Source organism: Odontesthes bonariensis, chromosome 8 (genome assembly GCF_027942865.1).
Source record: "Odontesthes bonariensis isolate fOdoBon6 chromosome 8, fOdoBon6.hap1, whole genome shotgun sequence".
Taxonomy (NCBI): Eukaryota; Metazoa; Chordata; class Actinopteri; order Atheriniformes; family Atherinopsidae; genus Odontesthes; species Odontesthes bonariensis.
Genome location: NC_134513.1, coordinates 13723337 through 13748266, shown reverse-complemented (window position 1 = coordinate 13748266; position 24930 = coordinate 13723337). Strand labels below are relative to the sequence as shown.

At 41.9% G+C, this 24930-nt stretch overlaps 1 protein-coding gene across 1 annotated transcript; it reads right to left on the bottom strand.

The window, feature by feature from the left end:
• Positions 1 to 11765: 11765 nt before the first annotated feature.
• On the bottom strand, positions 11766 to 24684 carry adipor2 (adiponectin receptor 2). The gene is made up of 9 exons (XM_075472607.1): positions 24668 to 24684; positions 24107 to 24203; positions 23714 to 24001; positions 17260 to 17430; positions 16300 to 16471; positions 15623 to 15809; positions 15338 to 15525; positions 14092 to 14285; positions 11766 to 13994 (listed from the first exon to the last, which is right to left on the bottom strand). Exons 1-9 carry the CDS (start codon positions 24682 to 24684, stop codon positions 13866 to 13868), a joined length of 1443 nt encoding a protein of 480 aa, XP_075328722.1. The 3' UTR covers positions 11766 to 13865.
• Between the last annotated feature and the right edge of the window lie 246 nt (positions 24685 to 24930).

Sequence of the window (24930 nt, the reverse complement as noted above, 5' to 3'; positions counted from 1 at the left end):
TTGAAGGGTCGTCTTCCCTGGGTGTAGTCCTACTTTGCTCATTGGGACGATATTGTTGGTCAGAAGTATCTGCAAGTCCTTCAGCAGAAGGATCCTTTTGGTCAGGTACTTCAATGGTTTCTTCATGTCCATTTCTGAGTTTGTCCTCTCCTGTAGTAGTGCACTTTTCATAAATGTAGATCATCCCATTTTTTGTCACATCATCCAGGAATTCATCGGGATATACGACCGATAGATTCAGATCATCGGCTTTGATCAACATGTCTCCATGAGCCAGATAGTTATAGAAGTGGTCAATGTGGGAGTCCAAGACTTTGTTGCATATGATTGAGGACAGTGTGTAACACTGTGGTTCATCAATTCCAGGAATCGAAATTGTAAGGGCTGGATCTACATTCTGTCTGAATTCTGTTCTGTCTGCTGCACGAGGCACATAGAGTATCATTATATCGGGACTATTGAAATATAATTCATCCCTTAATTGCGAGTTGCACTTGTTGCATTGTTTCTCGGGGAAGACTGCACTCGTCAATTTGTCGAGTAGACTGGCTAGGGATTCATCACTAGTTGAAGGTGGTAGAACACAGAACGGACCCAGGTCTGCTGTGGTTTCATTTCTGGATTGACAGTTGTCACATTGCGTCACATTGGTTAAGAGCATGGTTGACTGATTACCGCATGCATTTATCCATAACATGGCATATTCCAAGAAGGAAATAGCGTTTTTCCGCTTCGTAAGATATTGTAATGGTATCTTTGCGCTTATTTCCTCAATAACTGGGAGGATTTCTTCAGGGGAGAATCTTCTACCTTTTTTAAAGAGTGCTAGTAGTAAGAATAATCTGAATGCTGGCGTTGCTGATAAAGCTTCGCATAACTCTCTGAGCTCGTTGTTCACTTTCATCTCCGTAGCGGACATGTTCAGAATGGATTGCATCATGGCATTCATAAAGCTGTTATTGAATGTGTTGGAAAACTTGCAGTACAATACGGTTGGGTCTACAAGGATATCTGCTATGTCATCTTCATCATCTTCTTCTACAGCAGCACCTTCATTGCAAAGAATCCTTGAAGGGTCGTCTTCCCTGGGTGTAGTACTACTTTGCTCATTGGGACGATATTGTTGGTCAGAAGTATCTGCAAGTCCTTCAGCAGAAGGATCCTTTTGGTCAGGTACTTCAATGGTTTCTTCATGTCCATTTCTGAGTTTGTCCTCTCCTGTAGTAGTGAACTTTTCATAAATGTAGATCATCCCATTTTTTGTCACATCATCCAGGCATTCATCGGGATATACGACCGATAGATTCAGATCATCGGCTTTGATCAACATGTCTCCATGAGCCAGATAGTTATAGAAGTGGTCAATGTGGGAGTCCAAGACTTTGTGGCATATGATTGAGGACAGTGTGTAACACTGTGGTTCATCAATTCCAGGAATCGAAATTGTAAGGGCTGGATCTACATTCTGTCTGAATTCTGTTCTGTCTGCTGCACGAGGCACATAGAGTATCATTATATCGGGACTATTGAAATATAAATCATCCCTTAATTGCGAGTTGCACATGTTGCATTGTTTCTCGGGGAAGACTGCACTCGTCAATTTGTCGAGTAGACTGGCTAGGGATTCATCACTAGTTGAAGGTGGTAGAACACAGAACAGACCCAGGTCTGCTGTGGTTTCATTTCTGGATTGACAGTTGTCACATTGCGTCACATTGGTTAGGAGCATGGTTGACTGAATACCGCAGGCATTTATCCATAACATGGCATATTCCAATAAGGAAATAGCGTTTTTCTGCTTCGTAAGATATTGTGATGGTATCTTTGCGCTTATTTCTTTAATAACTGGGAGGATTTCTTCAGGGGAGAATCTTCTACCTTTTTTAAAGAGTGCTGTTAGGAAGAATCTTCTGAATGCTGGCGTTGCTGATAAAGCTTCGAATAACTCTCTGAGCTCGTTATTCGCTTTCATCTCCGTAGCGGACATGTTCAGAATGGATTGCATCATGGCATTCATAAAGCTGTTATTGAATGTGTTGGAAAACTTGCAGTACAATACGGTTGGGTCTACAAGGATATCTGTTATGTCATCTTCATCGTCTTCTTCTACAGCAGCACCTTCAATGCAAAGAATCCTTGAAGGGTCGTCTTCCCTGGGTGTAGTCCTACTTTGCTCATTTGTTGGATATTGTTGGTCAGAAGTATCTCCAAGTCCTTCAGCAAAAGGATCCTTTTGGTCAGGTACTTCAATGGTTTCTTCATGTCCATTTCTGAGTTTGTCCTCTCCTGTAGTAGTGCACTTTTCATAAATGTAGATCATCCCATTTTTTGTCACATCATCCAGGCATTCATCGGGATATACGACCGATAGATTCAGATCATCGGCTTTGATCAACATGTCTCCATGAGCCAGATAGTTATAGAAGTGGTCAATGTGGGAGTCCAAGACTTTGTTGCATATGATTGAGGACAGTGTGTAACACTGTGGTTCATCAATTCCAGGAATCGAAATTGTAAGGGCTGGATCTACATTCTGTCTGAATTCTGTTCTGTCTGCTGCACGAGGCACATAGAGTATCATTATATCGGGACTATTGAAATATAAATCATCCCTTAATTGCGAGTTGCACATGTTGCATTGTTTCTCGGGGAAGACTGCACTCGTCAATTTGTCGAGTAGACTGGCTAGGGATTCATCACTAGTTGAAGGTGGTAGAACACAGAACAGACCCAGGTCTGCTGTGGTTTCATTTCTGGATTGACAGTTGTCACATTGCGTCACATTGGTTAAGAGCATGGTTGACTGAATACCGCAGGCATTTATCCATAACATGGCATATTCCAATAAGGAAATAGCGTTTTTCTGCTTCGTAAGATATTGTGATGGTATCTTTGCGCTTATTTCTTTAATAACTGGGAGGATTTCTTCAGGGGAGAATCTTCTACCTTTTTTAAAGAGTGCTGTTAGGAAGAATCTTCTGAATGCTGGCGTTGCTGATAAAGCTTCGAATAACTCTCTGAGCTCGTTATTCGCTTTCATCTCCGTAGCGGACATGTTCAGAATGGATTGCATCATGGCATTCATAAAGCTGTTATTGAATGTGTTGGAAAACTTGCAGTACAATACGGTTGGGTCTACAAGGATATATGCTATGTCATCTTCATCGTCTTCTTCTACAGCAGCACCTTCAATGCAAAGAATCCTTGAAGGGTCGTCTTCCCTGGGTGTAGTCCTACTTTGCTCATTTGTTGGATATTGTTGGTCAGAAGTATCTCCAAGTCCTTCAGCAAAAGGATCCTTTTGGTCAGGTACTTCAATGGTTTCTTCATGTCCATTTCTGAGTTTGTCCTCTCCTGTAGTAGTGCACTTTTCATAAATGTAGATCATCCCATTTTTTGTCACATCATCCAGGCATTCATCGGGATATACGACCGATAGATTCAGATCATCGGCTTTGATCAACATGTCTCCATGAGCCAGATAGTTATAGAAGTGGTCAATGTGGGAGTCCAAGACTTTGTTGCATATGATTGAGGACAGTGTGTAACACTGTGGTTCATCAATTCCAGGAATCGAAATTGTAAGGGCTGGATCTACATTCTGTCTGAATTCTGTTCTGTCTGCTGCACGAGGCACATAGAGTATCATTATATCAGGACTATTGAAATATAATTCATCCCTTAATTGCGAGTTGCACATGTTGCATTGTTTCTCGGGGAAGACTGCACTCACCAATTTGGCGAGTAGACTGGCTAGGGATTCATCACTAGTTGAAGGTGGTAGAACACAAAACGGACCCAGGTCTGCTGTGGTTTCATTTCTGGATTGACAGTTGTCACATTGCGTCACATTGGTTAAGAGCATGGTTGACTGAATACCGCAGGCATTTATCCATAACATGGCATATTCCAATAAGGAAATAGCGTTTTTCCGCTTCGTAAGATATTGTGATGGTATCTTTGCGCTTATTTCTTTAATAACTGGGAGGATTTCTTCAGGGGAGAATCTTCTACCTTTTTTAAAGAGTGCTGTTAGGAAGAATCTTCTGAATGCTGGCGTTGCTGATAAAGCTTCGAATAACTCTCTGAGCTCGTTATTCGCTTTCATCTCCGTAGCGGACATGTTCAGAATGGATTGCATCATGGCATTCATAAAGCTGTTATTGAATGTGTTGGAAAACTTGCAGTACAATACGGTTGGGTCTACAAGGATATCTGTTATGTCATCTTCATCGTCTTCTTCTACAGCAGCACCTTCAATGCAAAGAATCCTTGAAGGGTCGTCTTCCCTGGGTGTAGTCCTACTTTGCTCATTTGTTGGATATTGTTGGTCAGAAGTATCTCCAAGTCCTTCAGCAAAAGGATCCTTTTGGTCAGGTACTTCAATGGTTTCTTCATGTCCATTTCTGAGTTTGTCCTCTCCTGTAGTAGTGCACTTTTCATAAATGTAGATCATCCCATTTTTTGTCACATCATCCAGGCATTCATCGGGATATACGACCGATAGATTCAGATCATCGGCTTTGATCAACATGTCTCCATGAGCCAGATAGTTATAGAAGTGGTCAATGTGGGAGTCCAAGACTTTGTTGCATATGATTGAGGACAGTGTGTAACACTGTGGTTCATCAATTCCAGGAATCGAAATTGTAAGGGCTGGATCTACATTCTGTCTGAATTCTGTTCTGTCTGCTGCACGAGGCACATAGAGTATCATTATATCGGGACTATTGAAATATAAATCATCCCTTAATTGCGAGTTGCACATGTTGCATTGTTTCTCGGGGAAGACTGCACTCGTCAATTTGTCGAGTAGACTGGCTAGGGATTCATCACTAGTTGAAGGTGGTAGAACACAGAACAGACCCAGGTCTGCTGTGGTTTCATTTCTGGATTGACAGTTGTCACATTGCGTCACATTGGTTAAGAGCATGGTTGACTGAATACCGCAGGCATTTATCCATAACATGGCATATTCCAATAAGGAAATAGCGTTTTTCTGCTTCGTAAGATATTGTGATGGTATCTTTGCGCTTATTTCTTTAATAACTGGGAGGATTTCTTCAGGGGAGAATCTTCTACCTTTTTTAAAGAGTGCTGTTAGGAAGAATCTTCTGAATGCTGGCGTTGCTGATAAAGCTTCGAATAACTCTCTGAGCTCGTTATTCGCTTTCATCTCCGTAGCGGACATGTTCAGAATGGATTGCATCATGGCATTCATAAAGCTGTTATTGAATGTGTTGGAAAACTTGCAGTACAATACGGTTGGGTCTACAAGGATATATGCTATGTCATCTTCATCGTCTTCTTCTACAGCAGCACCTTCAATGCAAAGAATCCTTGAAGGGTCGTCTTCCCTGGGTGTAGTCCTACTTTGCTCATTTGTTGGATATTGTTGGTCAGAAGTATCTCCAAGTCCTTCAGCAAAAGGATCCTTTTGGTCAGGTACTTCAATGGTTTCTTCATGTCCATTTCTGAGTTTGTCCTCTCCTGTAGTAGTGCACTTTTCATAAATGTAGATCATCCCATTTTTTGTCACATCATCCAGGCATTCATCGGGATATACGACCGATAGATTCAGATCATCGGCTTTGATCAACATGTCTCCATGAGCCAGATAGTTATAGAAGTGGTCAATGTGGGAGTCCAAGACTTTGTTGCATATGATTGAGGACAGTGTGTAACACTGTGGTTCATCAATTCCAGGAATCGAAATTGTAAGGGCTGGATCTACATTCTGTCTGAATTCTGTTCTGTCTGCTGCACGAGGCACATAGAGTATCATTATATCAGGACTATTGAAATATAATTCATCCCTTAATTGCGAGTTGCACATGTTGCATTGTTTCTCGGGGAAGACTGCACTCACCAATTTGGCGAGTAGACTGGCTAGGGATTCATCACTAGTTGAAGGTGGTAGAACACAAAACGGACCCAGGTCTGCTGTGGTTTCATTTCTGGATTGACAGTTGTCACATTGCGTCACATTGGTTAAGAGCATGGTTGACTGAATACCGCAGGCATTTATCCATAACATGGCATATTCCAATAAGGAAATAGCGTTTTTCCGCTTCGTAAGATATTGTGATGGTATCTTTGCGCTTATTTCTTTAATAACTGGGAGGATTTCTTCAGGGGAGAATCTTCTACCTTTTTTAAAGAGTGCTGTTAGGAAGAATCTTCTGAATGCTGGCGTTGCTGATAAAGCTTCGAATAACTCTCTGAGCTCGTTATTCGCTTTCATCTCCGTAGCGGACATGTTCAGAATGGATTGCATCATGGCATTCATAAAGCTGTTATTGAATGTGTTGGAAAACTTGCAGTACAATACGGTTGGGTCTACAAGGATATATGCTATGTCATCTTCATCATCTTCTTCTACAGCAGCACCTTCAATGCAAAGAATCCTTGAAGGGTCGTCTTCCCTGGGTGTAGTCCTACTTTGCTCATTTGTTGGATATTGTTGGTCAGAAGTATCTCCAAGTCCTTCAGCAAAAGGATCCTTTTGGTCAGGTACTTCAATGGTTTCTTCATGTCCATTTCTGAGTTTGTCCTCTCCTGTAGTAGTGCACTTTTCATAAATGTAGATCATCCCATTTTTTGTCACATCATCCAGGCATTCATCGGGATATACGACCGATAGATTCAGATCATCGGCTTTGATCAACATGTCTCCATGAGCCAGATAGTTATAGAAGTGGTCAATGTGGGAGTCCAAGACTTTGTTGCATATGATTGAGGACAGTGTGTAACACTGTGGTTCATCAATTCCAGGAATCGAAATTGTAAGGGCTGGATCTACATTCTGTCTGAATTCTGTTCTGTCTGCTGCACGAGGCACATAGAGTATCATTATATCGGGACTATTGAAATATAAATCATCCCTTAATTGCGAGTTGCACATGTTGCATTGTTTCTCGGGGAAGACTGCACTCGTCAATTTGTCGAGTAGACTGGCTAGGGATTCATCACTAGTTGAAGGTGGTAGAACACAGAACAGACCCAGGTCTGCTGTGGTTTCATTTCTGGATTGACAGTTGTCACATTGCGTCACATTGGTTAGGAGCATGGTTGACTGAATACCGCAGGCATTTATCCATAACATGGCATATTCCAATAAGGAAATAGCGTTTTTCTGCTTCGTAAGATATTGTGATGGTATCTTTGCGCTTATTTCTTTAATAACTGGGAGGATTTCTTCAGGGGAGAATCTTCTACCTTTTTTAAAGAGTGCTGTTAGGAAGAATCTTCTGAATGCTGGCGTTGCTGATAAAGCTTCGAATAACTCTCTGAGCTCGTTATTCGCTTTCATCTCCGTAGCGGACATGTTCAGAATGGATTGCATCATGGCATTCATAAAGCTGTTATTGAATGTGTTGGAAAACTTGCAGTACAATACGGTTGGGTCTACAAGGATATATGCTATGTCATCTTCATCGTCTTCTTCTACAGCAGCACCTTCAATGCAAAGAATCCTTGAAGGGTCGTCTTCCCTGGGTGTAGTCCTACTTTGCTCATTTGTTGGATATTGTTGGTCAGAAGTATCTCCAAGTCCTTCAGCAAAAGGATCCTTTTGGTCAGGTACTTCAATGGTTTCTTCATGTCCATTTCTGAGTTTGTCCTCTCCTGTAGTAGTGCACTTTTCATAAATGTAGATCATCCCATTTTTTGTCACATCATCCAGGCATTCATCGGGATATACGACCGATAGATTCAGATCATCGGCTTTGATCAACATGTCTCCATGAGCCAGATAGTTATAGAAGTGGTCAATGTGGGAGTCCAAGACTTTGTTGCATATGATTGAGGACAGTGTGTAACACTGTGGTTCATCAATTCCAGGAATCGAAATTGTAAGGGCTGGATCTACATTCTGTCTGAATTCTGTTCTGTCTGCTGCACGAGGCACATAGAGTATCATTATATCAGGACTATTGAAATATAATTCATCCCTTAATTGCGAGTTGCACATGTTGCATTGTTTCTCGGGGAAGACTGCACTCACCAATTTGGCGAGTAGACTGGCTAGGGATTCATCACTAGTTGAAGGTGGTAGAACACAAAACGGACCCAGGTCTGCTGTGGTTTCATTTCTGGATTGACAGTTGTCACATTGCGTCACATTGGTTAAGAGCATGGTTGACTGAATACCGCAGGCATTTATCCATAACATGGCATATTCCAATAAGGAAATAGCGTTTTTCCGCTTCGTAAGATATTGTGATGGTATCTTTGCGCTTATTTCTTTAATAACTGGGAGGATTTCTTCAGGGGAGAATCTTCTACCTTTTTTAAAGAGTGCTGTTAGGAAGAATCTTCTGAATGCTGGCGTTGCTGATAAAGCTTCGAATAACTCTCTGAGCTCGTTATTCGCTTTCATCTCCGTAGCGGACATGTTCAGAATGGATTGCATCATGGCATTCATAAAGCTGTTATTGAATGTGTTGGAAAACTTGCAGTACAATACGGTTGGGTCTACAAGGATATATGCTATGTCATCTTCATCATCTTCTTCTACAGCAGCACCTTCAATGCAAAGAATCCTTGAAGGGTCGTCTTCCCTGGGTGTAGTCCTACTTTGCTCATTTGTTGGATATTGTTGGTCAGAAGTATCTCCAAGTCCTTCAGCAAAAGGATCCTTTTGGTCAGGTACTTCAATGGTTTCTTCATGTCCATTTCTGAGTTTGTCCTCTCCTGTAGTAGTGCCTGTAATGTTGGCGATGCCTGAGGGGCTGTCTTGCTTTGGTGTGGTACAGTTTTGGTAAGCAGGAGGATCCTTTTGGTTAGAAGTATCTGCCAGTTCTTTATTTCCATTGGTAAGTTCTTCCAGTCCTGCATAAGTATCTGCAAACGCAGCAAGGCTTGAATGGCTGCCTTCTTCCGGTGTAGTATGATTCAGGTACTCAGGAGTATCCTGCTGGTCAGAAATATCCAAAGGTCTTGATGTTGTTTCTTTGTCGCCATTATCGTGTCTTTTCTCCACATATTTTTTGAAGAGTGCTTCGACAGTCTTTGTTACTAAGGTTCCCGCAAGGAAACCCAGATGTAAAATGGCCATGTTGATTTAAAAATCTGTTTGACTCAATCAGTAAGTTAAAAAATAAAGAGGCTTTCTCTTTCAATGAGAGTGAGCGGAAATCCAAGAATTTTGTCTTCGGCGAAAGTCGAATCGAAATGAGAAAAGTCGAGTGACAGGGGGGTATATAAGAATTCACAACAAAGACACTGTGACATCAATGTGATGTCACAATGTGATGTCACAATATGATGTCACAATGTGATGTCACAATGTGATGTCACAATGTGATGTCACAGCGGCTTTGCTGATCACAATTTCAGATTGGAGTGTTGACATGTTGCCATGGCAACTGAAGGAATGAAAAATTCATTGTGTAAGTTATTAGATACTTCGCTAAATTATATGTTTTATGTTTAATTATATGACATTCACTTCCCCTGTCACAAGCTTCTGTGCAGGCCCTTTGTGTTTTCAGTACGTACAGTTCACATCAGCACTCATATTTTCATTTGCAGCTGCTTCGTGTCTTTTCACAAGTTGTAGCCCTCAGGTCCACCTTAAGTCCTGTTGGCGTGAATGGAAATGTGTCTTGTTTCAGTGAGACAAGACACAAGGTGTTCTGTTTTTGTATATTATTGTGTCAAAACGTACCCATATATAAAACACCGACCCTTCCAACCAGAGGCTGAACTTGCCATCTTTGGCTGCTCACAGACTACAGCAGGCCTGCCTGCAGCAACACAGCAGTCTCTGATGCTGGGGATGACTGTTGCAAAAAGGCTAATTCTACTGGAGTGGAAGTCCACGTCTCCCCCTTGCTTTCGGAGGTGGTTGGCTGATATGGCTTCAGTCAGATGGAAGGACTCAGGTTCACAAGGACTAATTCAATGGGAAAATTTCTGACTATTTGGGGGCCCTTACTTGCTTCTCTGGATGAGATCAGGACAGATGATAAATAACTGGTAGCTTTAATGCTATAATATTTACTTATACACTCATTTATGTGAATGTGTGCTTACTAATGTCACAAGTATCTTTTTGTAATTTAATTTTGCGTGTCTGAGCCGAGGAGTTGTTACTGTTGTTCAGATTCAAAGATTCAAAGTTTTATTTGTCACATGCATTGTTATGCGGTTAAGGTGCCACACAAAAGGCCATCAAACAAGCTTTAAACAGAGACAGTGGAAACCATTTGGCTGACAACACACAAATGACCACAACTTCTGTATCTCCATTTAAAAAGGGCAAGTTGTCCCTGGAAAAACCGCAGGGAAGGGTGCTGGCCTTCCCTCTCAGCCGAGTCCCAGTTCATCTCTCTGATCTGCAGAGGTAAGTTGCACCTTTTAGTTTAGGAATCAAGGAGCAGTGGGCATCACTGTACGCAGCATCTGTAACAGCCATTTAAACAAAAAACACTTTAAACACCAGTTAAGTGCAAACAGCTCATAATCTTTAACCATTTATTGTTTGTTTATTATTGGGCTGAGATTTCTCCAGTTTTAGCTTATTTTCATTGGTTCCCTGTTAAATTCAGAATAGAATTTAAGACTGTTGTCCTTGTATATAAATCTGTGAATGACCGAGCTCCATCATGAAGTTTGAAGTTTGTTAGGAAATAGTTTTTGAATTGTCTCTGTGTGAATGAATGGAGTTAAGTGGATTATGATTTCAATGAATTGAAATGTAGGGCAGAGAAACACTGAGATACGCTTTTCAAATGTAACAGGCTGTGCGCACTCGCACCTGAAATCAATTTCTGCCAGCAACAGGAACAAAATTCGTACTTGTAACTTGACTTTTGTAAACCTGTAACTTCATGGTCACACTTGAAGGTGGGAAATTTGTGTGTCCGTTGGATTTAGTTTTACACATGCACAAAATATTTTTAGAACTCCAAACACATGCACAAACTATTTGTACAACTCCAAACCTTTGTTACACATGTGAACATCATTGTACAAGTTCAAAATCTTTCCCTTATTTGATCCCACATTCTAACTTTTAGGAAACTCGGAGCGTCAACTGTGCCGCCATGTTGCAGGGTCACAAAAACAGCCGTTACACCACATCTTTCGCCGCAGTGTCCGATTATATGAAATTTCTACCAATTTTCTTTTCATCTTCTCTTCACGTGAACCTTTTACAAAATCATTCACTGGAAGAAAATCCGCCAAAATTCAGAAGTTTCGTCTGTTAAACACTCGGCAGTTTGTTACGGTTGATGCTATTTTTAAAAGTTGTGCCAACATGCTAATTAGCCCGATGACCTGTCAAATCAAACCTAAACGCACAAAACAAGAATTTTTTGGAGAAATATTGAAATAAAAACGGAGAAATTAAACGAGATGAAAGGTCAAAACACATTCAAGCTTTGGCTGTTTATATCCTTTCTTGCCTATAAAATTACAAATACATGGGAGAAGCTGTCATTTTCCAGAGTTTCGAAATATTATCTCATTTGAGGTACATTCTCTAAATGTCTTTTTATGTCTTGTGTTCATTGCTACTCATGTCAAGACAAGCTAGACTTCCATGAAAAACAGTGAGTCTGTACGCATTCGGTTACAAAAACACAATTTTTCCTTTAATAAAATACTTTAAATAATCCATAAGAAGCCAAATGACAAAGAAAAGGCAGGTAATTTTGTGTTTAACAGTCTAAAATTGAATTGTTTTTCCACGACGAAAGCAAACCAGAGAAAAAAAGCTCTGTAGGCGCGCTCACTAACCACATTGAGACTTGAGATGGCTTCAAAAAACATTTTATTAGAACAATACAGCAGATATAAAGGTCTATTGCAATCAAAAACACTCCCAACAGAATGAAACATGTGCTTCAAGACACTATGCACTCTGAAAGAGAAATAAATTAAAAGAAACTAGATAAAACAGAAACCAAAAGAGATAAAGAGAAGAAAAAAAAATGAAAGAAAATAATATATATTTCTTTTTCTAAGAAACGCGTGATGCAAAGAAAAGATGCAGATCAATTAACTCGCCATTTCGGAACTTGTGAACCAAAACTCAAAACAATCATAAAGAAAGGCGAATCATGACAAGCTCAGATTATGACATATTTAAGTGTTTTCACTGTGCAGGTGTAACATTTTGGTATTGCCAGAAAAATTAAATTAAAAAAGGTTCAGCTTGTATCGATCACCAAGCGACGTCCCAAATTTCTGAGACTATTCACGAGCCCTTGAGGAAGAAGTTTGTAACTTTATAAAAAGGACATTGTCGGATATATTGAAGAAACGTCATGTACTTTTTCTGTATGCGTCACAAGAGAGAAACCCTCTGCCGTCACCCCATCTCACCCGATGAAATCATTGTAATAATACCCAATGGAAAAAGAAAAAAAGGGAAATTAAAGCTTGCAATACAATGATAATAGCAATCGATAAATAATAACAAAAATCAATCAAAAAGGACAAAAAACATTTCATAGACTGATGATCCTTGCCCTGTGTGGAGGTGAATCTTATTCAGATTCATACAGGAGGAGGCCTGAAATCAACTGCATCTGTATTAAAGTAACGCTGCAGTTTTACCTAAATCATAAGATAAATAATAGATATGACCGGGGCCTTGTTTATAAAAAAATATCTTAGCTATGCTAGATGTTTTAATAAATCATTTGAGGGTGTGTCATAGAAAAAATAAACTTATACTGGTGGAATAGAAATAAGCTTTCTCTAGATATAGACAATTTACAGTAAGAGGACAATGAAAACCGCTACATATCAAGATGATTTTTTTTCCCCCAATCTCACATTTCCAATTCAGGTTTTTTTTTTTGGTTCAGTAATTATCTGTGAAGTTCCAGGTTTTATTTAAGATCTGTGCAGACTGCAAAGGAGAAGGCAGGACAGTCTTTGTGTTGCCTCTGACTATATTTGATGGGGTTTTTTTTTTTTAGACCAGAGATGTGATCTTAATCTCCACTGAGGCTTCCCACCAACACGTGTGGTAAAATATCAACAGGTTTTTAAAGTGTCTGCTGGGTAAGATTCAGGTGTTGTGCCCTATATTTCCACCTAAGATCCACCTTTTACAAAAAAAGTGTTTTTCCTCCACTTTACATCGCTGCTCGGACAGTTAAAGATATAACATCTCTTCTCCTCTCCAATGATTAATCATCAGTTTATTTATTCTTCTCGTTATTTTACGTGATCTTTTTTTTGTATTTCTTTAAAAGCCATTTAATACAAATCTATAACCCAAAATTTAGAAATCTTATTTACATGAAAAAGAATTGTTTTTTTTTCCTCCTAACTTTTAAAAGTGACCGTTACGCCCCTCCCCATTTCCCAGCATTTCCCATTGCAAACCATCACATTCGAGGAAGAACTCTAAAGACATTATCCGCACATCTGAAAACAGCATTCAGAGAAAAAAAAAAAAAAAAACCCAAAATGTTTTTTTTTTGTTTGTTTTTTTTCATTTTTAAACCACAAATATGCTTCCGTTTGAAAGCAGATAGTTAATCCTAAAGAGTAGAGCGTAGATTTACCGGAGGAGAGTTCTGAAAGTTGAAAGTCACGCCCTCCCTCCGACAAAAGTAGAGTCTCAAAAACTGGTTTAGAAAACACGTCGCCTCGGAAATTCTTTTACAGCCCAAAGCAACGAAGCCAAAAACGGTGACAGAGAGCCACTCAGTTTTAATTGTAAGCCCTGGAGGTGGTCCTGTGTGCGCGCACACAGACACGCAGCAGGACAAACCGCTTCGCTCTTCAGTTGCGAAGGTGTGTGCATTTCTGACTGAGGAGCGTGTGATTCTGTGCATATTTTCCAGCCAGTGCCTCCCTGTAAAGTGTGTCAGTAAATGGGTGAGTCGGTGTGTGCGTTAAAGAGTGCCGTCTTCAGCGCAGCCGGCTCCCGCCGTGTATCGAAACTCCTGCAGGTTGGAGACGCCGTGAAAATGGACAAAAGCCCCGGCGACGACCAAGATGTGGAACAACTGGTGGGAGTGGAACTGAGGTGGGAACAGAGAGGCAGAGGAGAAGTTTTTCAACTGTGTGTCGCAAAGAAAAAACACGCAACGTGTTTCTAATCCATGCACAGACACTCACCCAGATGTCACACTTGCCAGGGAAGAACCTCTCGGGGATGCGAGCGGCGTACAGACAGGCGCCGGTGATGTAGAGCGTGGCCATGAGGAGCAGCCAGCCCATCTGACCCATGGTGGTAGCTTTGATCAGACCCTCACTGATGACAAAGTGCAAGGTGGGGACAACGCCGCTCAGACCCAGACCCACAAAAACACCTGAGCAAAGAGAGAATACATATCAATGCATCCTCAATGCAACTACTTTATGGTGTTTACATGTTTGAAGAGCCCACATTGTGCTCTTTTTTAAGTTTATAGATGTATTTTGGAAGTCTTTGGAATGTTTACACGCTTCAATGCCCAAAAAACACAAAATATATTTCTCATTAAGTACCTTTCTACAGCGCCTCGTCTCGCTTTCGGTCTCAAACATTTAGTCTTAGCTCCTTCGCCTTAGAAACCCTGCTCACGTACAGTAAATGCCTTTTTGGCTCCGACTGGTCGGCCAGCTGTTAAAAAGTTGCAGTGGAACACATATCTGATCATCCCTTGAGGCCTGTCAAGCAAGCCAACAGGCAGGCATTATGCAAATATGTTTCACGGAGCTGTTGACAAGTAATGGGGGCCTTTCAGCCAGTCGAGCAGCAGTTTATTCAGGCTGCGGCTACACGAAAACGTTTTTCACTGTAAACGATACTTTTTCTTATCGTTTCGCTGTCGCGGCCACATGGAGCCGGCGTTCCCACTACCCCAAAACGATAGTTTTTGAGAACGGGTTCCAGAGTGAGAAAGTTTGAAAACGGCCTCGTTTCGTTTCCATTGTTACAGCTAAAACGTTTTTGCGTCAGTCAAACGTTGACGCTGTGAGACTTCTCTATTGTCTCACAGCGTGGCGTGACACAGTGGCGTGTGTACTGCATCGTTTCATCGTTTTCGTCCGTTTTCGTCTGGACAGCAGCGCGTTTCCGTGTGGTCGCAACAATTTTCGTACCCGTTTTAAAAAAAAACCTCGTTTCGTTTTCGTGTAGCCGTAGCCTCAGTGGCAGAGAGAAACTCTCTTTGGATAAAAACTTTCCTCCAATGTGATTAAGAGATCAGGGGCTTCTCAGGAGACTAATCTATCACAGCATGATGTGTACAGTGTAAACATCTGCCTGTTGTGTTGGGAAATGATGCTGATGAGCAGTGAATCAGAGTAATCAGACAGATTCAAAGATTTAAAAAAGAAAGAAGAAATATTTAAAAAAAGGGTCCCTTTTTCACTTTACCTGCTCTGACTCCTCTATACTGCGGAGTGGCAAAGAAGTCGCACTGGGAGACGGTGATGGCAGCCAGTCCCAGTACACACACCACTATAAGGTAGATGAAGCAGGGCTGAGGGGAGCAGTAGAAGGAGTAGTACAACCAGGGAACGAAGGAGCCCATGATCAGAAAGGCAATCCCGCTGTAGTCCAACCTGAACAGTACACAACACAGTTAACTTCTGACTTAGGAGTCTCACAGCGGGAATGGCATCTTTCTACCGTAGAACCTTTAAAACATGCGCCTCTTACTTGGAGAAGACTCTCGACACGCCCTCCGAGTGGCAGTAGACTGTGTGGAAGAGCCAGGAGAAAGAGAGGCAGAGGATGGCTCCGAGGAAAAACATCCCAATTACCACCTTCTCCTGGACGGGAGCCACGAAAGACATGTTGGGCCTGAACATGTACATGAGACCCAGGCAGAGGAAAAACAGACAGCCTGTAGAGAGACGAAGAAGAGCGACAGAGGGAGAGACAAGACAGCGGAGTGAGAGTGATGTGGGCCATGTAAACGCGCACAGACATGCTGTCGATATGTTTTTCCCAAAGACTTGTGAGTTTGCAGCACTCTAGTTTAAAAGAAAATCTAAAGTTGTGTGGTACTGTAGTAGGATCCATAAAGTTTCATAAATGCGCTATTCCAAATACCTCCCTCACACTACAGTACATTCAAGTGCACCGTCTCTGCCTCACCACTAGGTGGGAGAAGGAGCTCATTTGGCTTCCAGAAGGTGTGCAAAACAACAGATTTTTTTAAATGAAATGCAAGTCAAAGTTTACAGTATCAACTTTAATTTCAGTCCTAACTAAAGTGTGTGACTGGGCGCTTGTACAATGCCTGATTGACTCATTTTAAATTGTGATGTTAAGTCTTAAAATGTTTAAATAAGAGGTATGGACGTGTGTCAGTGAGCGTGTTTGTGTCTTACCTAGCAGGTGTGTCCAAATGTTTCCCGTCTCTGTGTGGATTCTAAAGATGCTCTTGAAGCAGGCGCGAAACGAAGGCATTGGTGGCCTGTGGCCGTGAAGCAGGAAGTCGTTATCCTTCAGCCAATCCGGGAGCACGTCGTGAGGTATGACACGCCACCGTCCTTCCCACATCTGATTGGTTAACGAAGGACACAGAACATCAATTAAGTTTGGCAGAAGGACCCAAAGGCCAGTGCGACGATGAAAAACGTTCATGGGAAAATGACTTCTAATTAAATTGAATGTTCTTTTATGATAAGAAAGTGGTTGTTAATTGAATGACCTACATATAGAGGGTTTGGTCAAGTACAGTACATGATCGTGATTGGTGTAGGTGTCAGATGGACAGTATCGGGGTCAAGCGATGTGAATAAATGAAGTGAAGCTCGATATGGCAAACATGGCTGACACAGAGGGGAGAGAAAACCCTCTGAGTTTCCATCCAGTGAGTAATTCCACTAATTTAATGTGTGTGAGAGGTCAATCCAAAAAGCAGACACACTGACTCTTAATGTCTGCCAACTTGCTTGTTTTCTTTCTTAATAACATCGAACCTTCCACAGGATAGAAACTGTTGCGAGATGTATCTAATCCCCAACGATATGCAGTCGTAATCTGCAACCTTTATTCACTGTGCACTCTGGAGCGAGTTTCACAATAAACACTTTTATCACTCATGGACTGGCTGAATCAAGTACAAGCAAGCGATCAAGTACAACTTGAGTAATTTTGCACTGAACATCAGACTGTATCGTATTTGTTTCAGTGGTTTCTTTTACTATGTGGCTTTATTGAGTGTTATCATAAAAAGCCCCTCTGTCCTAATTCAGAGAGCTGTTAAGGTTTAGGAGATAAAGCCACCAGAAACATTTACACAGATAAGTTCAGTGGAAGGACTGAGGGGAAAGTTTGCTGTGTACCTTGTGTACAAACTCCTCCATTCTCTCCATGGCATGATGGGCTTGCAGCAGTGGAGTCATTCCCATAAAACCTTCATCGCTACTTCTTTCATCCTCTTCAAGCTCCTCTCCTTCGCTTCCCTTGTTTTCCTCTTCATTTGTCTTTCTCTCCTTATCGCACTCCGGGACACTCTGAAAGGAGAAACAAGCACATTAAAATCTAATAGCTGCCACAGCTGGGGACATAATCAAGACGGTTTCACGCTTTACTCCGATCCTGACACCTCTCCTCAGGTTCACAATGCAGCAGGACCGTGTCCCTAAGCATCCTGCTAAAAACAACACTCAAGCAGTTTAAGGGGAAACATTGATAAGTGTTGGAAGCCCAGACCTCGATCTTATTCAGAATCTGTGGCATGACTTTAGCACTGCCGTACACCAGAGGAACCACCCAACTCAAAGGAACTGGGGCAAGTTTGCTTTGAAGACTGGGCAAAAGAATCCCAGAGACTGGATGGGTCATAAGGACATACCCCAAGAGACTTGCAGCTTTTAGTGCAGCAAAAGTGCGGCCAAGCAAAATACCGACTTTGGGAGGAAGGAATAAGGAGGAATTATTCCTTGTTTGCTTGAAAATGACAAATATTCTGCATCTTCAAATATGCAGGAATGTTGTGCCTCGCTAATATCGATTTTCATTTTAGATTGTACAGCAACAAAAGAGGAAAAAGTCCAAACGGGGGGGGGGGGGTACTTTTGCAAGCCTGTACATATATATATATATAATGCATGACTAACTCATTTCAAAGACAAACCAACAAAGTAAACTGCAAAAGCATGGTTCCTGTTTATGTGAACCACGATGAGTCTTCTGTGGAAATCCATCTTTCGTCTCTTCTGCTCTCTGCTTGTTTTGCCCACTGAACCAAACATGAGAACTAATATCAGAGAGCAGTGGTGTACGAAAGGAGACAAACACACACACACACAGCTGAAGGCGAGCAACTGGAAAACCTCATCCTCGTGAAATCCATCATCTTTCCAAGTTAAGATCACGGTTACACCTGATATCTGTTCAGTGTGTGTGTGTGTGTGAATATGCGTGTGTTCTGTATAATATGCGAGCAAGGGGTTAACTGGGTTATCGCCCAATAATCTCGAGTGTTCTGCAATCTCGGTGAGTACTGAACTCTCGTGTGTGTCTTAATAAATCTTAAATCCAGATCACTGTAGGCTAAGAGGTTATTCTTATAAACAGTGTGAAAATGTGCTGATCTCTAAGTGTGTGAGTGTGGTTTCCTGAGACAGTGGGAGCCAGAATGTAATATATTCATGCAAAACAACAGAATACCATCAGCTGCACTGTTACAATATGACCCTAATTAATGTTAATTCATTGATGTTAAAGCTGTTTCTGCATCACAAATTCCAGCATGAAATGTCTTGCATTTTTGGTTCCGTTTACACCAAAAATGGCAACAAGAGTTCACTGAAAAGAGGAAGCCTGTGGAAATTCACAGGCTGAAAACAAATCGCTTGAGAAAAGAAACCACGTCTCCCGTGAAAGTTCAGTTGCACGAAACTAAATCCAGACTGTGAAAGCCACTGTGCTGATGTTTAGCAGCAGGTGATTCAGAGGCTTTGGATGTTTTCTGCCCTGCTGAAGCTGCCGTAATCAGATCAAATTACGTGTAAAGAATATTCGGACAGGAGAAGGACTATTTGGGCTCTCCCTCAAACATTGTTGAGCTCACATTTAGGCACACTAACAGCGGTTTGCCTGAAACGCATGACTCAACCTCAGCCGTCCAGTCTCCAACAAGTCATTAGGGCAGAGGTAGTGGAGTCATATTTCGCCCTTTATGGAAGTGTGTGTGTGTGTGCGGCCAAAGATATGATCCCATCCCTCTTAGAAATGTCCATCCCTGGCTGAGAGAGCTCACTATATAACATGTCATCATATATGATTAAACCAGCCTGGATCTCAGTGCAGACAGGTTGGCTGCTCATCTGACACATCCAAAGAAAAATAGGAACAGTCGTTTCTGGAAAATGATCAAAAAACGTTGATGACTCATCCCGCTCTCCAGGGAAGTGTACTAACTTTGCATCCTGGAGTTTCTCATTTTAATTTTAAAAGGAATTGCCAGCTACCCTGACTTCGGGTTTAATATGTGAACACGCAGAGGCAAACGACATCAACCTCAAAAGACAAGTGATAGAAAACATTTGGCTTCAGGGAACATTTGGAGGAATCTGATCACGGTAAAGGTCTTTATCGAAGACTAACATCACTGATGAAGGTCACCATTATTACCAAATCATTTTCTGTGTATCAGCTTAAAGGTTAAAGGCCTACAGAAAGGTGATTTTTTGCACAAAACTGAAATAGCAGATCGATTCCTTATATACCATGGAATTTTTTTATTATTTTAAAATAATTTTAGGCCCCTGGATAGTCCTGATTAGGCCCAATAAACTATCACCACATTTGACTGTAATTTGGCAAACTGGAACGACAGGTGCGTGACGTCGCGAGTGCCAGCTGCTGGCACAACCCCCAGTAGTTCTAGTAGCGAAGCCAGCAGTTTGCCAGACCTGGACAGCTTCTTCACGGCAACACACTCTCCGCCAGGTGGAGAGTGGAAATCTCGGCAGAGCGATCATCAAGAGCCTTGATGATCGCTCTGAGATTTCAGGGCAACCATCCCGCGGTGTGTCCGCTCTCCGCCAGGTGGATTCCCCCTGAGCGTCCGCACCGCAGGGAGCTGAACACGGCGGGATGGCTCCGGCTGATTTCACCAGAGAGGAGGCAGGCGGACAGGGAGGCACAGACACAAGACCGTAGGTCTCTCTGCTTCCTTTGTCCCCGGTGGTGTGAGCTGCTGGTGCTGAGGGCAACACGCACTTCGTACATCTACTCGCAATAAAAACTGCACTGAACCCAACGTTTTATTGCCTTCACCACTCAACAAGCATAGGCTACTAATAGCGGCAGCCAGGAAAACCCATGGCACCTGTGACGTCACACGGAAGCCCCGCCCCCAGCCTGGAATTCCAGGAAGGATTTCCAAGCGGCAAATTCAAAATCGCAAATTTCATGCGTTTATGAAATGTTTTGGTGTAGAGTCCAATGATCATTATTGTTCCTCTGTGTATGTATTATCATTATGTATCGGGTGTAGTGTCAGCTTTCTGTAGGCCTTTAAGTAATCATTTCAGCTCTACTCTCCATAAGCAATGTGTTTTTTGTGTATCCGTTGTTATGCCTGAGTGTGCGGGCACATGTGGCTCCAGCGTGTGTCTGATAAAGCAGCAGACACACCCAAACATTCAACAACATAGTTAAGCAACTCAGTAATTTGGCATTTTTATCATCCGCTTCATCTTTTGGAGGCTGATAAAGCATCCATTTAAGGCAAATTTACAAAACTCTGGTGCATAGATAATCAAATACAGCGGCGGTTCTTCAGGCTGGATGTTTCATTTACTTCAATCTTGGCAAGAGAGCAAGAATGACAAGTTTCTCTCCTTTTGTTTAGAAGCTGACATGAAGGTTTGATTGTTTCAATTATTCCGGATTCAGCAGTAGTTGGAATGCGGCGCAGGACACTTGGAAGATAAGTATGGTGGCTCGAGGCTTTCATGACTTTTCACAAAGGCACAGGCGAAGAAGCAAGTCCCGGATGATATACAGACATGTGCACGAGAGGAGATCTCTGGAGACCCCTCTACTCAAGATTAAATGAGGCAGTTTTTCTTAAAACTCCCTAAAGACCAGACTCCTCCTTGACCACAAAAAAAAATAAAAAAAAACAAAAACATACATCTAGCTCCCTTCAGACTCATTAACTATTCTGAATGTAGTTTTAGCTGAGTACTTTTAAGTGACTAATGGCTGGCCACATGCACACATAGCGGTCTCACATGTGTTCTGTGAGTGCTATGAGATTTCTACTCCCCTTTAAGCCCGAGGAGGAAGCGAATGAGGGGGAATATTTGAGAACCGTGAATTGAAGCTTCTGAGAAGCTTCAGTTCACGGTAAAAAAGTCAGCTGTGGGTGGGATCCAGGAAACAGTTGCCAGCCAACAGGAAGACAGCTCTGTGGACCTATGACAGGAGAGTCTTAACGTGTAACAGGGCCAAGAGAGGAAAGAGTAGGAAAGATCTCACCCTTGTACACCATAACCTCTGCACAACAACATGTGATACCCGCAAGTACAATGCTTGCTAAACACAATCGTAATTTGGAAAATCAGCATTAACACAGCAACAAAGTGACACAGATTTCCATCATATGATCACAGCTGGAGGGACTTAAATCAAGGGGTTTTATTTCTTAAAGCCACTTAAAAGTTGTTGTTTTTTTGTCTTGCCTCATCAGATGAAGAATGGACGTCAGACTTGGTACGAGCGTCACCTACAAAGCTGGGTGATATCTTTCGAAAAAAAAAAAAAAAAAAAAATGCATGACGCCATCTTATTCACTTTTAAAGAGGTTTTTAGCTTTAAGTGTTTGTCTGGAGTTCTGACTTTTTATTTTTAGAAATAAAGTTGGTAAAGTTGAGCCAAGAACTACCTTGCTGGCATCAATGAGGTGTAAGGAAGTCAGCATAATAAGGATTTAAGACTGTCGATGTCACATTGAATCGAGATGCATGAGAGAAATAAAAACCCTTAGCACAATAACAGATTATGCAAAGGATAATTAGATCCAAATCCCGTGCACTGTTTAATGCTTCTTGTTTACTGCTGAAGCTGGTGTTGGCAACTCCCTCATTCGTGTGTGTCTGGATTTGTTTTCGGCTGTGTGTACACTACTTGCAAAACTCTCCACAGAAACTCTCATTTTATAAGTTGCATCATGATAAAGTTTTAACAGAACACACCAAATTTCTGTTAAACCAATTCAATTAAATTACCTGTGAAAAGACTCTTTGGCTCAGTTGAATACAGTTTTTAGAATATTAATCATCTCTGTGAAAGACCTGCAATAAATACTTAATAACAAAGGTAATACAACACACAATTATTCTCTGAAACTAATGAGGAAAGACCAGGAGGATGCATTCCTAACAAATCTATAACTACATAAACAGACAAACTGGCAAAGTAAAAGATAGAAGAAGTAATCAACCAAATTTGATGGTAAACAGGATGTGTGATACCAACTCTACCACTACACCACAAGGTGACAGACAAACAAAATGTTGAAGAAATTCAAACCACAAAATGTTGAAAGATTCAAACGGCAGGCTGTGGGTTGTTAAGACAGGCTGCCCTTGCCGGCTGGGGCATTAGGCCTCAAACGCCTCCTCAGGTATCCGTGTTGTGTTACATCGGTTAAAAAAGGCTGAATGCAAACATACACACGCAAGCAGACACAATAGACACAAAGAACCACTATTGTGTTTCAGCTCAACGCTTCTCTGCAGGCTGCCTCTTACACCGAACAATAGGACGGCAGCTTTGACCGTATGCACGCGCGCACGCGTCTGAAAAAGAACACAAGCGATGCCTCGGAGTGAGCGTCTGTCACATTTGTTTGATCAATTCGAGAGGCTGCGTTCATGGGACGCCATCAGAGATTTCTGCTAAAGTGTTTACTTTCCTTCCAGGAAAATGTCCCGTTTGTCGACGTTACATGCCTTTGTCTAGAATTGTGAACCTTAAATGCATTAAAAAGCTACATTGTTTTAGACTTATAGTGGAACAAGAACTGAGCGACATCCATCACAACGCAGCGCTAATTACTGTAGCACAGAGTGACTCATCATCGAGTCTGCGTAGCCCTGAAGGTGGCAAGGTTGTCAATAAGAGGAGGTGGAGGTTGAAATCCTTGGGAAACAGGCTCGTGACCAAAGCTTGAGAAAATGCTCCATGTATTAGGAACTCTACTGAAAGTTTTACTTTCAAATTGCTAAAGGATATTCTCTCTAAGATGAAAGCATCTGAGAAATAACCATGCTGTACCAAAACTTTCCAAAACAGGCCTTAAATCTAAAAGTTAAGTCATTAAGAGTTCAAGACACAGCTCTTTAAAGGATGTCTGCATGAGGCAAGCCAGTCCCCTGTGATAAAGTGATTAACAGGCAAAAGTAATGAATGCTTTTAATGTATACATATGTTTGTAAGTAGATGCATCACTCACATCTACTTAGCTTATCTACATGAGAGCATAAGAGTGTGTGTGTGTGTGATGTACATCGTAAGCTGCTCTCTCACAGCTTTCATGAAAATTTAAAAATGTGCTGATACAGATTTCAGTTTTTGGGTAGAGAACTCCAGTCATCAAGGCCACCAGACTGGTCAGCATCAGTTACTCCCCCGCGAACAACACCTTCTACATTATTAACGTGAGAACGTGTGTTTTGGTGGGATACTCTTACTGTGTGACCTAGTAATCCCACACCGCGCCACATGGCTCTGAGCCAACCACACGACAGCATGTGTGCGTGAGTGTCGGGTACTCACCCCATTGTGCGAGGGGCACTCTGCGGTGCTGAGGTGACTGGTTGAGGAACCTGAGGTGGGTGTGTCTCCTTTATCCCGTGGACTGATGGGATCAGCAGGTGTGCAATTTGTGGCATTTTCAACGAGATTCGACGTTCTGTGTCGCAGCACAAAGGCCGGGCCGTTGGCCCCACTCGTATCTCCTCCGTCCAGATTGAAATGCTGGACTGTCCTCCACTGAAAACCGAAAGGAACTCCGCTGGGACCGGACAGAAGACTTGTGGGTGCAGACACCAACTCTGACCACACCTGACCAGACAAAAATAACAGACAAGGTTGTCATTTTAGCATTTTAAAAGGTATAATTGAAGTATATAGCTCTGGAAGATGGAAAATATAAAATGGAGGACGAACCTGGATTCCAGTTGATGTCGTTTTACAGGACAGACAGTTTGACTTGGGATAGTATGGGACCACGCTGGAGAGGGACTGCAATCCAGGGGGGGGATGACTGAGAAACAGACAAGGAAAAGAAAGAAATTTAGTCTCAGTTGTTTAATCATGAAGCTAAAATTGCTCAATTGCTGTTTCCCAATCAACGAAAGATAAAACCAAAGATATCCACAGTAAATATTAACTGATAAATGTCTCAATAAGCGATAGATCCCAGCATCATGATGATTGACTTTTCATTTGAAGGGCAGCCGTGGGCTAGTGGTTAGGGAGGTGGACTTAAGATCAGAGGGTTGCAAGTTCAAGTCCCGCCATTACCTCTCCCTACACCTCCATTCATGGCTGAAGTGCCCTTGAGCAAGGCACCTAACCCCACATTGCTCCAGGGGCTGTAACCAATACCCTGTATCTAAATAGATGTAAGTCGCTTTGGATAAAAAGCGTCAGCTAAGTGTAGTGTAATGTAATGTAATGTAATGAAGGTGCTCTGCTTTAAATGAATGCTAGAAACAAAAGACTCACTCCAAAAAGTCACTCATGGTATCAAGGTCTTAAAATACTGCATCTAATAAGAGTCGCAGCCAATTAGAATCTGCCAACTTGCTGTCATGGTGAGTTGCTTAGCGACGGTATGTGTCAAGGACAGGAACAAGAGACTCACACACAGGAAGTGGATGTGCTCCCTGTAGAGAAATGGTTTTGATGCACAGTTCCAGTACAGTTTGGGCTGAAAGGTGGTGGTTTGAGACCAAAGTGCAAACAGCGACAGGAATGTTAATTAAAGC

Excerpts from the sequence above, each read along its gene's own strand:
- adipor2 (XM_075472607.1), bottom strand. Across the intron at positions 24,002-24,106 it reads CGACATCAACTGGAATCCAG|GTGTGGTCAGAGTTGGTGTC; the intron begins GTTCGTCCTCCA and ends TTGTCTGGTCAG. Across the intron at positions 17,431-23,713 it reads AGTGCCCCTCGCACAATGGG|AGTGTCCCGGAGTGCGATAA; the intron begins GTGAGTACCCGA and ends TTCTCCTTTCAG.